Source organism: Python bivittatus, unplaced genomic scaffold (assembly GCF_059951505.1).
Source record: "Python bivittatus isolate LINGU-HERP-01145 unplaced genomic scaffold, Pbiv_v1 ctg000480_np1212, whole genome shotgun sequence".
Taxonomy (NCBI): Eukaryota; Metazoa; Chordata; class Lepidosauria; order Squamata; family Pythonidae; genus Python; species Python bivittatus.
In genome coordinates, this window is record NW_028277075.1 from 83,460,971 (window position 1) to 83,480,842 (window position 19,872).

Below are 19,872 nucleotides of genomic sequence, written 5' to 3' on the forward strand. Positions count from 1 at the left end.
GGGCTTTCAATACCATCAGTCACAGTATCCATCTGGGTTGGCTATGGAAGGTGGGAGTGGGAGACACTGTATTACAGTGATTCACTTCCTTCCTCAGGCTCACTCTGTATTGACAGGGTAGAGATCGTGCCTGTGGCCCCTCATTTTGGGATGCCTCCAGGCTCAACATTCCCCCTCTCCTTTTTAAAATCTACATGAAACCACCGGGTGAAGTCATCTGTCAGTTCAGGGTCTGGTATCATCAGTATGCTGATGATGCCCAGTTTTATCTGTTGATAAAACAGGTGAAGCTGTTGATGTGTGGACCCAGTGTCTGGAGTCTTTTCAGGTCTAGCTGGGGCAGAACAGACTTTAGCTCAATCCTGACAAGACTGAATGACTGTGGCTGTTTGTCCCCCACCCCAGGTCAGGGATGATTTCATTGTTGTTTTTGGCTGAGGCACCATCACCACCACCCCTTTGAAACTGGTGTGCAACTTGGGTGCAATTCAAGTTGTTGATCATCACCTATCAAGCCCTTCATGGCACAGGGCCTGGATGTCTGACGAACTACCTCTCTCCAGTCTGATAAATTCAGGCAGAGTGGGTGTGCTCCAGGTCCCTTCTATTAACACTGTCATCTTTGGGGACTGAGGAAGCATGACTTCTCTATCGTGGCCCCCACCCTCTGGAAAAGCATCCCCCAAAAGATAAGGACAGCACCATCCCTCCTGGTGTCCCCCAAAGCCCTTAAGACTTGGCTTTGGTCCCAGGCCTGGGATTCATGTATTTTTCGGGCCCCAGTTGTGGTTTTCTGTTACTTTTATGACTGTTTCAGTCTGGGCTGTCTGTGTTGTTTTGTTTTTAACTGTTTTTACTGCTTTTGGATTTTGTAAGTTGTCCAGAGTCTCCTGGAAAAGGCAGCTATAACAAATTTAAATAAATAAACAAACAACAACAGAGAACAGTACAGGAAACAGCAGTCCATCAGTGTAAATAATGATAATGACTTCAATATCCTGGAAGTATAAATGTTCATCTGAAGCTCACATCCTGGGCACAGAGAGAACTGCTCCTGTCTGTGCTCCTGCCCTCTGAAGATGCCGGTCACAGATGCTGGCGAAACGTTAGGAAACAAAACTTCCAGAACACGGCCACACAGCCCGGAAGACCCACACCAGCCTTCGTATGCCGGCCGTGAAAGCCTTCGACAATACATTCTCACAATTTTTTATTGATAGAGGAGATTGCTGATTAAAGGGTATCTACAAAGTATCTTCAGACACATCAGGCATCTGTATCTTTTCAAAGCATGAACAAAGATAAACTTAATAGGGTTATTTCAAGACATGTTCCCTTCCAGTAGGTACAGTTGAATCTTATGATGACAAGAGATATACGGTCACGTGAATAAGTACTCCCCATTGAAAGTGTTGATCTGTTCAACACATTTCAACATAGAGGCATGCATTTCTGAAGCCATCCTTCTAGTTCAATATATCATCTTGATAAATATTTGGGAGGTCAAAAAATAAAGTCCAGTTGTTATTTTAACACACAACGACAACTTAAAATTCTTAGGGTTTTTTTATGAGCTAATAATGAAAAACCAGAAAAGACTGATTGACAAGTGAAACAGTGTTTAATATAGTTGTTAAATTAAACAGATTGCAATTTCCATGGGAAATCCTAACTGTATCCATCTTGCAAGAGCCAGAATAAAGAGTGCATACCCCCTGAAATGACCATGACACAGTCAACAATCACAGTCAGAGATACAGGCAACTGAAAATGTCATTGACAACACAATCGCGCAAGGCGGTCTGCTCAAATGTTAATGCACACTTCAAAGCAGGAGGCCAACTTAAAAAAATGATCCTATATTGTGCTATTAATTAAATTTTGGAAGTGGTAAATGATGCCAGAAAGAAAAGGTGGAAGGTAATGAACAAGCTGCAGTACCGTGTAAATAAATACCTTTAGAAATCAGTTTTTGTTTAAAGGTTAAAAAATATATAGTACAAGGAGAAACTTGGCAGTTTTCTACAAACCAGGCTGTGATATGGCTCCAGGATGTGCCCTAGTGGAAGGGAAAAGAATGAACATAAGGTAAATGAGATACTACCAAGTTCTTGTTTAAAAGAGCTCCACATGACAATTATGCCAAGCAATTTAATAAATTAAGAACATGGACTTTATTTAATTTTTTGGTCAAAATTAAGAGCCCCTTCTCGCATGTGATAACTGTTAGCAGTAGCCATTCAGCTTATTAACATTACTGAAAGTCTGTCTTGGAAAGTGGAAAAAAATCTGTCAAAAGTTATTAATCATTTTGGAGATAGCCAGGTTTAATATCAATTCTTTTCCTGTGCTAAAATATAAAAATATACAATTTCTATGCTTTAATATTTTAATAAAATGTAAGGGCATTTAAAATTCATGATGAATTCATTTATAAATGCATTAACAGTCCCTCCCTTTCTTAAAAGTTGTTCAACAAGTTAGACCACCCCCGCATCTGCAATCAATTTTGCTTGGTTATAGGAAAAAAAAAAAAACAACGAAACACCTTCCCAAACCCTTTGAACTAAATGCCATGTTCAGTGAATTAAAAGTAGAATTCAACTCCTCACCTCTCCATGACAGCAACATTTCTAGACAATATTCCATGGCAATTCTATATACATTAATTAAATAAACCGTTAAGTATGTTTAATTATTTTTTTTCCTTTTGGTTCTTTGGATATTGGAAATGGCTTTTATCCCAATATCCTTCACGTATATTTCAAAAGCTATTTCAAAATTGGAAATGCATTTTATGTTTCACATTTATTTGGGCTAACTCTTGCTTTTCTTTGTCTTTTTAGCCTAAGGTTTCATACCCTTCATTTCTTTTTAAAATTTTATCCTGGAGCCTCTTTAAAGTATTACTTCTGCTTGCTTCCTGGGCTGTACAGAATTTGAAAACTGCCAAGTCTGCAACTCTGAAAAGAACAAGAAGAACATCCACAATTGTATAGCTTATGTACACCTCCCAAGATGCTGTGCGTAGAGCCACCAGCATCGACACAAAGACGTGTGCACCCAGCAAAAGGCTCCCCTCTGCCTGCTAAATTAAGAGAGAAACCAGGGCTGGAGGAAAGACCTCTCTCCCACTGGTCAGCTCTCAAGGAGACCGAAGGGACACAACCTGGACCCCCGTTGCCCCTCTACCCACCAAGCAGATGATGACAGGGAAGGGAATGTGTGTCAGGTGCAATCAATGATGGTGTGTGCATGACTGCATCAAGATACTTCTTCTCTTGCCCCACCCAAAAGATGAAAGCAGCTGTAGCAAATGTTAAGTGCTTGCTTAGACTGCTAGATGTGAGTCTTCCCTCTTTCTACATTTTCACACAGTGGTTGCGTGTGCCCCATTATAGCAGGTACACAAGCCAATCACTGTTGCACAACTGGGATGAAATTTTAATACATAAAATTTTCAAAATATAGAATTTTGGTATATTTATTAGTGTCAGTGTCTCCCATATTACAAAATACAAAACCTCCCAAACCAATAATCCCAGACGTGTCAGAGAAATCTCCCTGACCAAATACTTTGTGTTAACAGCTAGTCTTTCATGTGTGAACCAAAATGCACCAACAGGAGTGAGAAGGTCTTTTCATTTAATAAATACATATGAAAAATTCTTTTTCCTCACTTTAAACAATTCCTCTGTCTCCTTTAAATATACCTCTCTTGCTAAAATGAGGAATCCTCACATTTGTGTAAGGGTAGGGATAGCAAGAGTACATAACAAGGCAACTTTTCCATTTAAAAACATTACTGATGGCATCATAAAAAAGGCCCTTTGTAAAGAGTTACAGTGGGCAACATCTTTAATTTTAAAAGCCCACTCAAACAGCTAATATAAGAACAGTGGCACATTCAAGGAGCTGACAGCACAGACCAGAAATAGTATGGGAGTGCACAGCCTTTCCACAATAATGCTGTTCGTTCTTGTTTTTGTTTTTTCCTTTTGTTGCAATGAATCATACTTTCCTTCCACCAAGTAAAAACATTGTGTTACTTCAAATAAATACTTAAATAGTTTTAAGTCCTGCGTAGCAGCCACAATGAAGATCTCAAATCCACCTCTTCATCTCCATACTCCATTAAGCATAAATCTTTGGTCAATTCACTTAACGCTTAATTTAGGAAAAAGATCTGCAGCAGTGCTAGGTGACTTCCGAATTGTGTGCTATGCAGCCCAAGCTGTGTTTCTTTTTCCTTTTGCACACAATCCTACTAAAAAGGCATCACATGAAATACTCAACTGTGCCTTGGATTAGATTCACTGTTAAACAGCGAAATTTTCTCCAACTTGCTATTGGGTTTGAATCCCATGGAGCCATTTGTAAGTCTTTCTTGCCCACTGTCGCTAACTTGCTGGTGGGCCTTCATTTAGGAAGTAGGTGGTCATTTCTCCTTTACCTTTGACTTTCACAACCCCTCGGCATTCTAGTTGGTAGTTGTTGACTGTTAAAACCTGATACATATCTGTAGTTACCTGCAGAGTATTCAAAAAGAAGAATCAGAGTTCAGCCCCCTCAAGCCCCTTCTTGTTTAAGTTAACAATTCAAGTGAATGGTTGCACTTACGGAAGCCATATTAAAAGTTTATCTGGGATTATTGGAGAGAAAACTTTGCACTCTAATAGTGTTCACGGTACAGAAGCCTTTGCACTCGCCAACACATTAGAGGGAATTAGGGATTCTTAAATAAGGCATGTAACTGCTGAAATCATGTTCCATTTCTCCATGGAAGCAGAGGTTGAGGAACTGATGCTAGTCTAGTCTACTAGGCTTAAAATCTACTGTATTCAACAGAGCTTAACTACCAAATGCCAGGCGTAAGCATTCAACCTAAACATAGAGTGCTAGAACTATTAAAAGGAAGGTATAAAGTACAGAGGGAAGGCAGCTGCATCAAATGTATGCTGAAGAAGCTTCTCATCTCTTACTATTAAAAGTTATGTAAATGCTCCTGCAAGCAGAGTTTGGAAAGGTAAAAAGAGGTATCAGGAAGACTCACCTGAATCCTATCGGGGACTCCTGTACTGTCCATTCGACTAGCTACATTCACAGTGTTTCCCCAAATATCATACTGGGGCTTACGTGCACCTATGACCCCAGCTACTACGGGACCAATATTGAGCCCTAGAAACAAAGCAGTAAGGAGTTAAGACTTCCATAAATAAACTGCTGCTCAGAAAATCACACCTAGAAACAAAACAACCATCACCAGATTTTATCCCCAGGCCTCAACTGACCAGAGCTAAGTTTTGAAGAAGTCACCTTATAACTTCATGTAGATAAAAGAGGGAAAGGAAGCTGTTTGGTGCACACCCTTCTTTCATTTATTTATTTAGCTGCTAGCTACTAGTGTAATTTATATGTTATTTGTAGATACTCATTTTCCCACAAATATTCTTTAAAACAAATAATTTAACAAAGAATAAAAGGGAGAGAGAGAGAGAGAGAGGAGGAAACAATTTGTACTTTGACATTAAAAATTATAAACACTTGGAAACAAAAGTCACATTCTTGTCCCACTGACTTCAGTGGAAGCATTAAGAATGTTCTTAAATCTTTTCCATCAGAATCAATAAGGACTGGACTCTGGCACAACCCCTAACATGGTGTTTCTGGAGCTAATTTCCCCAAGGGTGCGCCAGTTCAGAAAGGAAATCACATCTTGAGATTCCCATCCTGCCCTTTAGTAGCCTTTAGGTCTCTGAAACGTTCTGCAGCTCTTATTTTTTGGCTATCAGTGCAAGCCACAGGAGGCAAATGTGGAGAAGTATTCTGTAGAAATGTCTGAATTGTAGAGCCATTATTTTTCTTGCCTCCAGTATGTGCCCCAGTGACAGTGAGAGCAAACTATGCCAGCTCTGGAGATCGCACAGTAAATTTCTCTCTCTGGAACATCCGTGTGAAGGAAATAGTATAAAGGGGGACATGGAAAAATGATGATGATGAATGACGATGACGACGATGATAAAAAAAACAATTCAAACAGCTTTGCATTTTTGGTCCCAGTGAAATGCAGGGCTATTAGGGTGCAGTTCCAAACTTACTTACTGTTGTTTGGAACTGCACCCACAATGCGTCCAGCCAGAAGTTAACTCACAATAAATTCAATGGACAAACTCACAAGTAAATTAGTGTAGGACGGGCGGCGGGGTAGGGGGAGAGAAAGAGAGATTGTGGGTTCTCCATCTCTGGAGTTTTTTAAGAAGAAGCTGGACTGCCATCTCTTGAGGATGTTTGAATTCTCCTGCATGTTCTCCTACGTGTTTCAGAGGACTGGACTAGATGCTCCTTCTGGTCCTTTCTAACTCCACAATTCTGTGGTTCTGTGAGAGAGAGATCTACAGCAATGTGGAGAAAAGTGCCTGACTCACATGGTGAAGGACTATGAATGCACAAACGCTCCATATGGTGGATGTAATGCATTGTCACCTTAGCACTACCAGTTAAGAGTGAGGCAACTGCCCTGATGGTTGAAATCTGAGGAACTTCTTTTTGAATATGAATCCCTTACAATACACATTGGCAACTCCCAGGTATGTGGCTTTCAGTCACTCCTCCTGTAGGGTGCTGTTCCCTGGAAGCTTCCTGATTTCCCACCATTGACTGCCTGTTCAGCCATCAACTGAGCAGTGGAGAAAAGATGGCTGTTCTGGCCCTGCCGTTAACAGTAGCAGGATAGGGGTCTTCACGTGGATTAGTACAGATCCTTTGGACACCACCACCCAAACTCACTCTCTACTGTCACAAGGAGTGTCTGCTGTTCCTACTGCAGTGAGGGAACCTTTGTCTTCACACCAGTGTGCACGCTGGTGTGGAATTCTGGGAGCTGAAAAGATTACTGATCCCTTGCCCATCCATCATCTGTTTATTCTTTATTAGATATATCTTTCTATCTAGAATCATTAATGCACATAACTACTGTACACCAAAGAGCACAAACATTTTGTGGGGTGGGAGGGGGGAGCTTTGGCTTTCCCACTGTCAGTTGGACATGTTATAGAACTCGCATAAGCCATAACTGGCAATGCCAACTGAATACAAGGTCAAAAGAAACAGCATGAATGATTACCTGCATTCAGTAGCTTCAGGTAAAACATGGCATTTGCCTTTTTAATCACAGAGGGTGGATTCATGAGATGAATTTCTGGAGCATAAAGTACAACCACAATATTTACCTATTTTCATCTGGAAATTGTTGAACGAATGCTCATTGATGTATTTCATTTGATCCATTAGCCTCATTGCAAAGTCTGCCAGGGCCTTGATATGTGTTTTCCCCACCTTGTCATAGGTGGAGTCGTTAAGGCCTGAAGCAGCCATATATGTGCTGCCTATTGTTTTGATCTTTTCCAGCTGTCGAAATTGGTCTTCACTTATTATCTGCAAAGCCAGGAATAAGGGAGGAACACGTTTATTAAAAAGGAGACGCGTGCAAATCAATCTATGCTCTATAAGTGATCTACGCACAATCCTAGACACTCCATGCATTAACTTGCAGATGACACAGTCCAGCATGGTCATATTTGAAAAGAAAATCAAGAACTATTTGGATCCTGAAGACAGACATAGCGATGGTGGCCCTATATCCACTTCTTCAAAACAACTTAAAAAGCAGCTATGGTTTTGCCTTGGGATATGAAGTCATAGGATCTGATGCAGTATTCTAGCTCAGCTAAAAGAGGCAATTTATATTAAAATTCATGTCTGGCATAAGTACAAATGATGTGTTTCAGTGCTTGCTATCATACACAGATAACTGAGTTAAGACTATTTGCACTTTTAATCATATGGCATAGATTGATTATTCCCTGATACTGTGATTCCTTCCCTGCCAAAAAAAAAAAAAAAAGGTTCAGGAAAAAACATGCTAGCCATAATTAACAGTTTCCTAACAAGCGGACATACATGTTTCAGCTGTCTTGGCCAAATTCCTACTTGCCCCACGCCATGGTACCAGGGGCCAAGTACTTTAAAAAACTATGTACCCATGACATGCGTCCATCAGCTGAAATAGGAAAACTCATTCCATGAACTCTGAGAGTTTTGAGGAGCCCCAAACATACATAGTCTTTATGACTGTAGGGAAGGTTCAACTAATTTTTTGCTTTGATATCTAGGAGAGCAGAAAGTTAAAAAAAAAATTGTCACTTAAAAAACCTGAACCTAGACTCCCAAAGTGTCAACAGCAATATTGTGTGGATCAGGATATTTAAACAGAGATAGCCCCTCAGCATAAAAGAGACCACTGTTCTTCTTTAATTTGCTCACCTCATCAAAGTCAGCAATGATTTCATTGAGGAGCCTCAAGCACTCCACTCCTTCATTGTTGGCCTCTAACTCAACGTAGAATTCTGAGAAGTTGCTGATGGAAGCAAACATGACAGCCACACATTCACATGACTGGTAATACAGTTCGTCATTTCTCCGCTCCTGTGCAAGAAAGTGGGCTGCTACATCCTTTGGCAAGATATTATGGAGAAGCCGTCTGTTGTAGGCCTGCAGCTCCTCCATCTCCTCCTTTTCTTCAGTAGCCTGAGGAGAGAGACAAGGAGGTGGTTGCAAGCGAACTCCGTTTATGGGGCAAAGGGGCTGGAAATAAACATGCGTGAGATGCAATAGACTGGTATCCACAGGATTGTATGTCAAACCTCACTGGGTTCTACGTTTAAGCATATTTAGAAGGCATATTACTGAAATGACTAGCTCTGTCCCCAAAACTGAACTCTCACATATTGGATCTGATTTAGTTTGGTGATCTGATCAACAGGAGTGGAATTCTATGAAGAAGAAATCATCAACAGGTGTTAGTAAAAGCAGCAAATTTTCCAAGATCATTATCCTTCAGACATAATTTAATCATCAAATAAAATCTCCTACAACTTTTGAAAATTACTCCCCCTGAATTACAACACTCTTTGTTTACTCAATTTACAATATTGAGGTAACACTTTCCCCCACAAAAGTTCCTAAGGCAATCTAGGAAATACGCCTGTCGGTATTCTTGATCTAAACTATACCCACTACACCGAGCTAGTGCCTCTCAGCCCCCTGTGGATTACATGCAGCAAGATATCTGCGATCCTGAAATGGAAAAAAAAAAGTTCCCGTAAGTTTCCTCTGAGCTGACAATTCTAGCTCTGATTTATGAGCACAGGAGCACGACAATAACAGCATGAGCAGCAATCAGTTATTCATGATAAAAGGGTACGCTAATAGAATATTAAGCACATGCATGCAAGAACATGTGCATGCAGACATACACACCTGCAGTTTCCAAAGGAAATCGAGCCTCGCTGTGGATTCCACCTGCTGTGCGTGTAGATACACCGCCAAGACAAAGACAGTGATCACAACAGGGGTTACAATCTTCAAAGCAACCCTGGACACGTTGGAAGGACTATACAGGAAACAAAATACACAAATCTGACAATATTATAACGTAATGGTCACTCAGGCATAAAGAAAAGAACGCAAGCAACTTCATAGCTGCTCGCAGGCAACAGGTAAAACAGATGCTATCCGGCTATCAGATGGAAGCATCTGGCTCCCTTCATCTAGGCTTGGAAGCTAAATGGCATGTCATCTGCTTAATATTGGATGGGAGACTACCAGGGAATACTGGGGCTGTAAGGCTCGACTGGGAAGTTTAAAAAAAGAAAATCCTGGAAGAAGGCAGTGGGAAACCACTTTTGAACTGTTGTCAAAAAAGCTGCACAGTTGTGTCCATGAAATTATCAGAAGCTCAGCTGAATTCAAAGGAAGCTTTACATTAAAGGTACAAAGTCAGTAATAATGTTAATACACTATGGATAAAATACTGTGGAGTCCTTGGGGTTCTCTGAGCTTGGTTGTTTCCTTGCAAACGTTTCGTTACCCGGCTAGGTAACATCCTCGGTGCTAGACTGGGATGGGGTTTGCTCTCTGTTTATATTCAGTAGTTTGCCCTGTCAGTGTTGGTGGGGGTGTGGTTTTCTCCTTGGTAGTTCCTTGGTTAGAATGTTGTTTGCTGCTTGATTGTTTGTCTGGTGTTAGTCTTGGTGTTAATCTCTGCTTATCTGGGTGATGACTGCTGGCAAGGAGGTGTTCTGGTCTTTCGTTTTCCTTTTTATTGTCTCTTGTGAATAGTGTGCAGATGTTGCTTATCTCTATGTGCTTGTTGATGGCTGCCTTGTCTGAAGCTACACATATTCTCTTCTATCGGATAAAATACTACCAGGACAGCATCAAGCATCTGGGGATCTATCATATTCTGTGATGGGAAAGCCTCAGAACATCCAAATCTAGGGAATATTCTCTACCCTCAGCCTCCATGGCTCTTCCAATGCAGTAGAAATTTAGGTAAACTCAGTTTTCACTCTTCATTGCATACAAATACCAACCAGAATAAATTGAGAATGAGCCATTAGGGTGTGATCTTTTTTCTCTCTCCTTGTTCTTGCCTATATTGAGCTCAAATATCTTCCGCTTTTAAAAACAATTAGTTCATGGTGGGTGCATGGGGTCAACTATGGTTAATCCTGACCTGTGTTTGAAACTGGGCCCCAAGCTCCAGCAAAGTTGGATACTGGTGAATTATTAGCAGTGGTGCAGAGAGCAAGGGGGGAAAAAATCTTTGTTTATGAAAAGGCAAAGTAATGTATGATTCCCATCCACAACCTTTAGACAGTTATACATATGGACATCTTTGTGTGTCATCCTTAACTATAAAACAATTGAAACAGGGTTAGAGACCCTTTGGTACTCCATGTTGCCAGATTAAACCTCCCAGCATCCCTCATCACTGGCAATGCTCCCAGAGGGCTGGGAGTTCAATTTGTCCACCTTCTGAGCGCCCCTGGTTGCCTATCCTGGTTTAAACAGTGAATGTAAGCTGCTAGAGCTGCAAGTGCAGCATCCTGAATGCCACAGGTCTCCACCAATACAAACGTCCACAGATTCCACCTCATTAATTGCTGAACATGCAACTGCATCGTCCTTCATTAACTCACCATATTCCATTCTCAGTCTCATTGGAAAACACACTAAAAGAACAAGAAAAACAGATTTTAGACAAGCCATAGAGAACTTTACTTTGCCTTTATACATCACTGGCCCCTGCTCTTCCGTTTCAATTTCGGATATCCCGTTCTAGGGTATTGCTTGCACGGATAGGAGTTGGAGTTCTGAGCCAGGATAGATCTCATATCTTCTTTCAGCAACTGCTGTATCTTAACCTTGCCCCCCCCCGCCCGCCCGCCGGCAGAATGGGGATAAACACTCTGGCCTACCTGTTGTGATGCTGTGAAGTTTAAACCCAAAGAAGTGCAACACAAACAACAAGAATTGTTTTTAGCTATATGTTCCCTTCTTTCAGTTAAACTATCTTTTTCTCTTGCATCAAATAAATGACTATATCCTGACTGCTTGTGAGTACACTGCATGTACTTCCTAGCACATGCATGTACTTCCTAGCCACATGAGTACACTGCATGTACTTCCTAGTACACTGCATGTACTTCCTAGCCACACACGAGCACACAACTCCCGTGCCTGGAACCAATTCACCCAACAAAAGAAAACCAAACCAAACCAAACCAAACAGCATTCTTTCCCAAGCCCCATCCATCACACACACAACCATACACAAATTCAAGCAAAAAAGATACCTCTCCCATAAAACACTTGGTCAAAATACAGACATCCTATAAAACATTAAAAATACAAGAAATCCTGCCCCCAGCCCCCCTCTTTTTTTTTTCAAGAAAATTTAAATAAGGGGCTGGTTTAAAAAAAACAAAACACATCCCCAATGAATCATATAATGTCTGGGCCACTCATATATTCTGGGTATAAGGTTGGACAATTGCAACATCAGTTTTTATTCTTTCTAACCCAATAGGATGCTGCAGTGAAATCACATACAGCAGCTCGGAACTGTCTATCTGCCCATTAACAGGGTAACTCCCCAAAAACTGAACAGGAACAAATTTGGGATGCAGGGAGAAGCTGGCAAAAGAGAGTTTGGGTTTGTAAATGGGCCAAATCTAGCTACAGGCTACAGAGAAAATCTGCCAAAAAATAATTCCCCAGGAATCCCTATGAGAGATGCATGTAGTGACTGCTCTATTCTGACCCCCTTCCTCTTCTCCCACCCCCTCCCCCATTCCCATGATCCAGAGTGGGGTGTTCACAACCCACCTCCAGCTTCCCAGGGTACATATAAACATAAATGCACACAAATGCAACACTTCAATACACAAAAGAAAGTAGTGACACTTCTTATGGTCATGGCTGGCAAAAAAGTTGGGAATTATTCCAGAAACCATGGTCTGTATGCTTCCCCTACCTTGTTTTTCTGGAAGCATCCAAAGTTCCATTCAATTTGATATGCAACAAATTAGAAAAGAAGAATACATTTAGCACAGGAGTATAACGTGCAACTGGTCCATAAATAATATCACTTCTTCAGTTTTTCACTTTGGACACTATGGGGAGCCATAACCACTTCCAAAGAATTTGTTCTGTGAGTATGTGAGTATAGGGGATCTCTTCTGTACCTTTTGGGTTTAATTTTGGTTGAAGTGAGGATTCACTGCTTAGTGGGAAGGATTAGAAGGAAAATTACAGAGACAGATAAGATGTCATGTATCTATGCTGCCTAGCAAATCAAGCAAATAATTCCAATGATGAGTAAACCCAAGAATATGTATAGCTAAATAGGCAGGATGTATCAGTTATGAAATATTACATTTACAAAATCCCTTTTAAGGCCAAAGTATTTCACTTAATTATTTGGAAAATGTCATGTGGACCCTTATACCTATCAAGCTATCATCTCGTTCAGTGGGAGAGCGCCTTACAATTTAGTTTCTTCATATTTCAGGGGTAGGAGGTTATATCTTCCTGGAGATACTTCTTGTATCTTGTCACAAATTTAAAAGACTTTGTTATGGTAGAGTCAAACAGCTGTCCCTCCCAGCAAAGGAAATTTGCCATCAAATTAACACCATTATTGTTCCAATTCTTCCAGCTCAAATTAATTTTCTAAGTTTAACTTACTTTGTCTTTCTACTTAGCGTCTGTCTGTCTGTCTGTCTGTCTGTCTGTCTGTCTGTCTGTCTGTCTGTCTGTCTATCTATCTATCTATCTATCTATCTATCTATCTATCTATCTATCTATCTTGCCTGGACCTTGCAGCTGCTTTTCCAGATACAACTCCAAGTGCTTTGTTGTAGGGTTACAACCAGAGCTTCATCTGCATGGATCAGCTTTTCCTTATAATCAGAGAATTGGAAGGGGGCATTCAGGCCTCAAGAGTCCAATCCTCTGCTCAGCGTAGGAAAGGAAGCCTACATATTGAGTAAATCTGTACAAGGACAGAAGAAGAGGCATCTCTATGTAGCTAGCGTTCCCCACAGTTAGGTGGATCAGGAATCCATATTAATCCAATTCATATTAATTCAATTAATACCACTTCCTCCTATTTTCCACATAGCCATCATCCTGTATAATGGTAGTAGTAGCATTTTTTATTTAGAATGAGCTTATAACTAAGTGTGGTAAGACCTCTTTAAGGGATGCAGTGGCGCAGCGGCTTAATGATGCTGAAAGTGCCGCTCAGAAATGTGCCGCTCGACACTTCAGCGGTTCGAGCCCAGCTCCGCGCAGCAAAGCGAGCTCCTGCTTCCTCCCCAACTCCTGCCAACCCAGCAGCTCTAAAACTTACGTGAATAGAGAAATGGATACTCTCACCCTGGTGGGAGGAAAAATGCTAGCGGTGCCTTGCAAAGGAGACGGGACCAGTTGCCGGTAACGTGGAAGCCGCACACGCCCGAAAAAGGTGTGAAGCAATGGAAACCCTGCCTCCTGCGCTCGCCAGCTGGGCTCTGCTCTAGGAAGAAGGCCCTGGCAAACCACTTCCAAAACACCTTGCCTTGAAAACTGCAGGGACTCGTCCAGGCAGTCGCCGCAGAATCGGTAACGATTGAGTGCGGATAAAAATAAATAAATAAATAAGACTTCCCTCACCATAACAAATCTCTGTGAGGGGAGAGAATTACCGGTCCCAAATCACCTAGGGACTCTCTATGCCGGAGGGTGGACTAGAACATGCCATTCCTAGTTCAACAGCTTCACTGCTACACCACACTAGATCTCAATATAAGAACTGGGCTCCCTGGATCCAGGAATAGGCACACCTAAAGCTGTGCCTGGCTGTTCTAAATGCTTCCCACAAGCCACAAATGGCATGCTAAGAGGTGAGTCCTAGCCATAAATGGAGCTTTCAGAGGAAAAATAATTTAATAAGTAGCAACGCTGCAGCTCCAACATTTATTTCTGGGAAAAACGTGCTTATTTACTTCACCTTATTACTGACATCTTGACTGTGAGGTGATGCAAGTAATTGCTTCAAAGTGCTCTACTTTAGCCTCCTCCCAGCTTATCAAAATTCCTTGCACTATAAAATGTCTAAAAGATGGCTTGTTTTCAGATTATTCTTTCAAATGACTGCTTCTAATCTGCCATGGATTTTCTCTTATAGGAAGAGAAAAATCATGTTCAGGTGGATTATCTCAGCAAAGCAATTAAAAACATGGGGGGGAAAAACCCATTGTTGTGATTCAGACCAAGAAAGCTTTTACTTTCTTTTCTTTTTTGCTGGGTTACTCATTTAGAGAGTTCAATCAAAATGGTTATTCAGGGTATTTTAAAGGAATTATGAAAATAATAAGACATTACTGAGCTAAATTATACCAATAACAGTGGGGTGGCTAATCACTGAATGAATCAAAGTTCTGCAGGGTAGAGAGGCCAGCTCTAATGAGTCACTAGTCAAGTTAATGAGTCATTAGCACATCCAGGCAACACAACCCAGTGCAACACAATCCATATTTTTAAAGTAAGCCCCTCTGTGTCGAAGGAGGCTTATTCCCAAGAACTGTACATTTAGAAGGTGTCTTTGCGATCACCTAATGTCAATTGTAAAGAAATCCTGCAAGCCCAGTATCACCCACAGAATTAGAATTTCCACCCCTAGTATTAATGCTGAATTCTTACATACCTGGCATTGGAAACCCTGGCTAGTCCAAGTAACATTTATGGAAACAAGCCTTTCTCTATGGTGCCTTGGGCAAAATGCTGAGACCCAGTCTTGCCTACTCCAAGCTGGCTTGAGAGTGGCGTGAGACAGAGCCAGATAATCAGCCTCACTCCAGATAACTCCTGCCAATGTTATAGGGAGCCATGGGAACACAGCCACGTTGCAGGGATGCCCGCATGACTGCCGCCACAGCACCATCAGATGTCAGTTTCTGAATTGGGTGTGTGCAGGATGCAGCTGTGTCAGTTTAACCAAATATTAGACACTGGGCAACAGTACTCAACTGTCTGCATGTTGGAGACAAATTCACCTTAGGACCGGCAGCTCTGAAGGTCAAAATGTAGGAAAAAAATGTAGACAATTTAACCTTGAATAGTTCATCTCTCAGAGCTTATCTTAAGAACGTATTTCAAAGTTGGCCAGGACCTGACCTGACCTGACCTTCCCTTCCTGAACTAGATATTGCTGGCTGGCCACCAAGCCACCAGCAGCCTTGTCAGACTGCTCAAAATCAAATGGGAAGAAATTAATCCTCAAATGGCAAAACAAGCCTTTTGTAGCCAAGCTCTGGAAGCCACCCCATGCACCAATCTTTCATCACTTCACTGAGAGAAGAATGGAAGGGGTGACCCATATTTTCCATAGTAAACTTATATTCCAACACCCTGCCTCCTATGGGCACTTAATCCCAAGGGTGGTCCCCTTTCCCATACAGTGTACAAGAGCCTGTGGCTCGGATTTAAGGCTAGGGAGTAATTACTTTGCCTGCTCTGCGTCTTACATTCATATAGTTCTCTTCACAGATTTCTTTCTTATGACTCCCAGTGACACATGTCCGCATAAGGACACTGATCCCCACCATGACATTCCCCATGGGTCATGGGGATTCACATCCTTGAGTGGCAGACATCCTAAAGAGCCACTCTGGAGCAGTGGATGATATGGTTTCTCATATGTATTGCCCCATCCCCCCACTTAGTTGCCCTTGGTTTACTAATTGGCATGGGATATGGCCTCCCATACAGTACAGTTCTACATGCAATAGGTGAGCCACTTGCAACATCCTATTCAGGTGGCTGCTGGGGTCTCCTGGACCACTTGGGTTTGGCCTGTAGCTACTGCAGGCTTTCTTGAGAAGCTGCACCTGGCATTTGCATTTGGACTGATGGGATATACCTCTAACAACAAAGTGACAGGGCTGTAGCCTCCCTGCAATCCATATGACAGCACAGAGCCCTTCCCATAGCAAACTGCACAGCATTCCCCCACAGCTCCCCAAGCCAATGATAGCCATATTTTTCAAAACACAAGGATCCAGACTCCCACAGTGTCCACCTCTTGCTAGGCCAATGGGAACATCGGTCCCCTAGACCCAGCTGCAGCTGTGCCTCTCTTGATTCTAGGATATTTGGGATCTCCCTTTAGCCTTTCCATACTCCCTTCCCAACACATCTCTCCTCTGCTCCTCAGATGGAAATGGCAGGCCAAGGTTGCACCAGTATCCTGGAGGTTCTCAGCATGACCATTTCTACAGCATGAGGCAAATCATGATTTAGCTCCAGATTGTGCATCCTCCTTACCATCTGTGAGAATTTGGAGATGTATTGCTGAATAATGCCACCACTTTGTCCTCCAAAGATACCATGGCAGTTGCCATCTGGGTAGGGAGGAGATTTAGACCCTTTACCTGAAAACCTTTGGGCTCATGGTGGAAATTTCCAGGAGGAAACTGTGATCTATCCCTATCTGGCAGAGATCACTGGGGACCATGATTTATGTGTCTCATACAGATGACTGGGGATAGGTGTGGTGTTTCCTGTTTTGCTAGCCATGGCCTGTTGGCCCTGGTTGTGCATCTTGGGCATCTAGGATAAGTCCTGGGTTGAGCATCTTCCATAATTCCATAATTGTCACATCAACCAGTCCCACCCAGTCAGGCAGAGACGGCATGTTGCGGGTCCCATCAGCGAGAGAATGTTGGCTGGCGGGGCCCAGGAGGAGAGCCTTCTCTGCCGTTGCCCCCACCCTTTGGAACATTCTCCCCCCAGAGATGTGGCAGGCCCCTACCCTACCGGCCTTCCAGAAAGATTTAAAGACCTGGCTCTGCCAGCTTGCGTGGGGTAATAACAACCTTACCCAATCCTGGGGGTGGCTAGCGCCTTGACGCTCCCTGAGTGACTGCCAATTATTCTTGGATTTATTTATTTTCTATTTATTATTGTAATTTTGAAATTTTAATTGATTTTAGCTGTTTTGTAAACCACCCAGAGTCATTCAACGAGATGCGTGGTGACAAATTTGATATATATAAAAAATAAAAAATATATTAAAAAATAATTCTCCCTTGCTCTTCTTTCTATAGAACCTTATGCCCATCAAGTTTGTTGTGATTTAAGGAGTGCCTCTCTCCTTTTCTATTCTTTTTCTCCCCCATTAAAATCTTTGCTTTCCTTGCAAAAAGCACGGGTATTGTTTTTTCCCCCCTATGGATCAATTCCAAGGTTGGGGAAGGGATAGTAGTGGTACTGGCAGGGACTCAAAATGCGAATGGGTGGGTAGGTTCTGGAAGCCTGGGAAGTCTACGGGATAGGGCTTGGAGTGAGTGGCTGTGTTCCTTTTCTCCATTTTCCCTCCCTTTCTCGTCTGCACCTCCTGCTATCTGCCTAACCAGTATTTTCCTGGTGCTGGGGGCTCTTATTCCCCACAGTGATGGCTTTTGACTCAGACAGCATGACTGTGTGCTGCCAGAACCCCTGGAAAAAGATTCAAGAAGGTCAGTAGCTAATTGGGTTATGTAAGTTGTGGGAACAGGGCCATTTAGAAAATGCACCCAAAGACTAGAATGAAACTACAGGCACCACAAGCAGCAACCCTATTTACAGAAGTAGGTACTGAGGACTAGTGTCATATTGTAGAATGAAGCAGTAAAAGTCTCTAGCAGAAGGGTGTGTATCACTCCAGGAGGAAAGACTACATTTACGAATGCTTCTATATATTTAAAACAAATCATATGAACAAATTGCTTACAAATAGAAAAAAACAGGTGGCTGTTTGTAAGTTTTGAGGAACTTTTTAAAAATTCCTCATAGTTGTCTGAAGTGACAAATTGACTTCATCACTTTGGGATTCTACCATCTTGTTTTGCGTCTTGGGTGGACTTCCTTACTCGAAATACTCAGAATATACTACTCCATCTTTGATACAAGTAATAATAATTAGTATTAACTATTGTAATTTGTTTTAGTATTATATAAACAGCATCAGTAGTTAATTCAAATGTTGTTACTTGAAATAAATCTACTGGATTTAACCTACTTGTTTTCAGATCAACACAAAACACAACAGTAACATTTAATTAGTACTAAGACATTCTGGGGACAGACCTGTTAGGTATTTCATCTTGCTTTGTCTTATGTTTCTTTTTCAGGTCCCATTTCTTTGAAATAGGACCCAAGACACAGAAAATAAGCTCTGTTAGTAGGTAGAATTAAGAAATGAATCTCCCATTTCGTTACAAAATATACACATTTCATTTTCTTCTGAGAGCCCAAACTTGAGCAAATACAGTAATGGCACAGACATTCTAGATGGCAATAAAACAAAAAACCTGTGGGATGAGCCTTATTAATGTGCAGCGGAGAACAGCATGTGAAATGGTAACCCTGGTTCTGGACTATTCCACTTCAGATAGCAATACTTCTCCATATGTTAAAAAAAAAATTACAACAATTTTCTAAAATATCTGGATTTCTATATGCGTTTTGTTTTTTAAATGGAGTGTTTAGTCATAGGCATCCCTACTTGTCAAACGAAGTGGTTCAGTCAAGATTAAAATTATAATATATAAAACATATCAGTTCACATGCTTGTTTGGGAAAATGACACACCACCAACCCTGGCCACCTTCCCCCTGCCCCCCGGATTCTGTATGTTTACCTACATGGCGTTGGCTGTAACCAGAAGATCTGCATTATCGAAGAGGGTTAGCCCTGGCACTTCCACAATGAGGACATATATAAATTCAATAATCAACATCAAAATGAGTTTCCCAATGCAGCTGATCTGAAGGAACACCGAGCAGGCCAGGAGGGTCAGTAAAACACTGTAGGTAAAGTACTGTGTGAGAAGAGGTTGGGAGGTGAGAAAGGGAAAAATGAAAACAAGAACAACAGAGAGGGAAAAGAACTTCAGTAAACTAAAGGTCAACTGAGAAGAATTGCAAAACATTGTTAAGAAGGAATAATATCTTAGCTGCAAAGGAAGGCTCATCAGTTTCACGGGTCTCTGTCCTAAGGCCAGCACAGGCCAACAAACGGAGCATCCAGGAGGCCTGTGCAACCTGATCTGAGAAACCAAACTGAGTTCACTGGACAGAGAAGACGCCTCTCTGACAACTCCGTGAACAGGCTGCTCCTTCTCCCCACCTGCCCCCACCCCCCTTCCTGTACACACAGCAGGGGAGGCATCAACCTCCAGCATATCCATCTAGGCAGCTGACAAGCGCTGCTGCTGGCACAGAAAATAGGGTGTCTTTTTCTTTTTTCCATCAGTAATCGAGGAAATGACACTAAGATTGTTTTTGAAATGACTTCTAAAACTAATGAGCGTGTACAACTGCAAACAATCACACAGGCAAGTATAACAAAAACACATTTTAGTCCCTAGAACAAAGTAATGAGTTTAGAGGTTTATTTACTCATGTTTTTTCTTTGAAAAAAAAAACAGGCTGAACTGCTCTC

The 19,872-nt window shown here is 41.8% G+C and overlaps 1 protein-coding gene across 3 annotated transcripts in view; it reads right to left on the reverse strand.

The window, feature by feature from the left end:
- Nucleotides 1–1,583: 1,583 nt before the first annotated feature.
- The window catches only part of ADCY5 (adenylate cyclase 5), a 242,562-nt gene continuing 224,273 nt past the window's right edge, over nucleotides 1,584–19,872 (reverse strand). Inside the window, exons 15-23 of one of the 3 annotated variants that reach the window (XM_088146444.1) lie at nucleotides 19,074–19,249; nucleotides 11,043–11,075; nucleotides 9,319–9,451; nucleotides 8,323–8,586; nucleotides 7,230–7,434; nucleotides 5,054–5,178; nucleotides 4,454–4,529; nucleotides 2,862–2,963; nucleotides 1,584–2,059 (exon numbers count right to left, since the gene is read on the reverse strand). In XM_088146444.1, coding sequence (XP_088002570.1) covers nucleotides 2,899–2,963; nucleotides 4,454–4,529; nucleotides 5,054–5,178; nucleotides 7,230–7,434; nucleotides 8,323–8,586; nucleotides 9,319–9,451; nucleotides 11,043–11,075; nucleotides 19,074–19,249 — 1,077 coding nt within the window. In that variant the 3' untranslated portion in view covers nucleotides 1,584–2,059; nucleotides 2,862–2,898. Of the gene's footprint in view, nucleotides 2,060–2,548; nucleotides 4,530–5,053; nucleotides 5,179–7,229; nucleotides 7,435–8,322; nucleotides 8,587–9,318; nucleotides 9,452–11,042; nucleotides 11,076–19,073; nucleotides 19,250–19,872 lie in introns of those variants that run through there. The other 2 variants (XM_088146443.1, XM_025170761.2) reach the window with 2 other exon arrangements.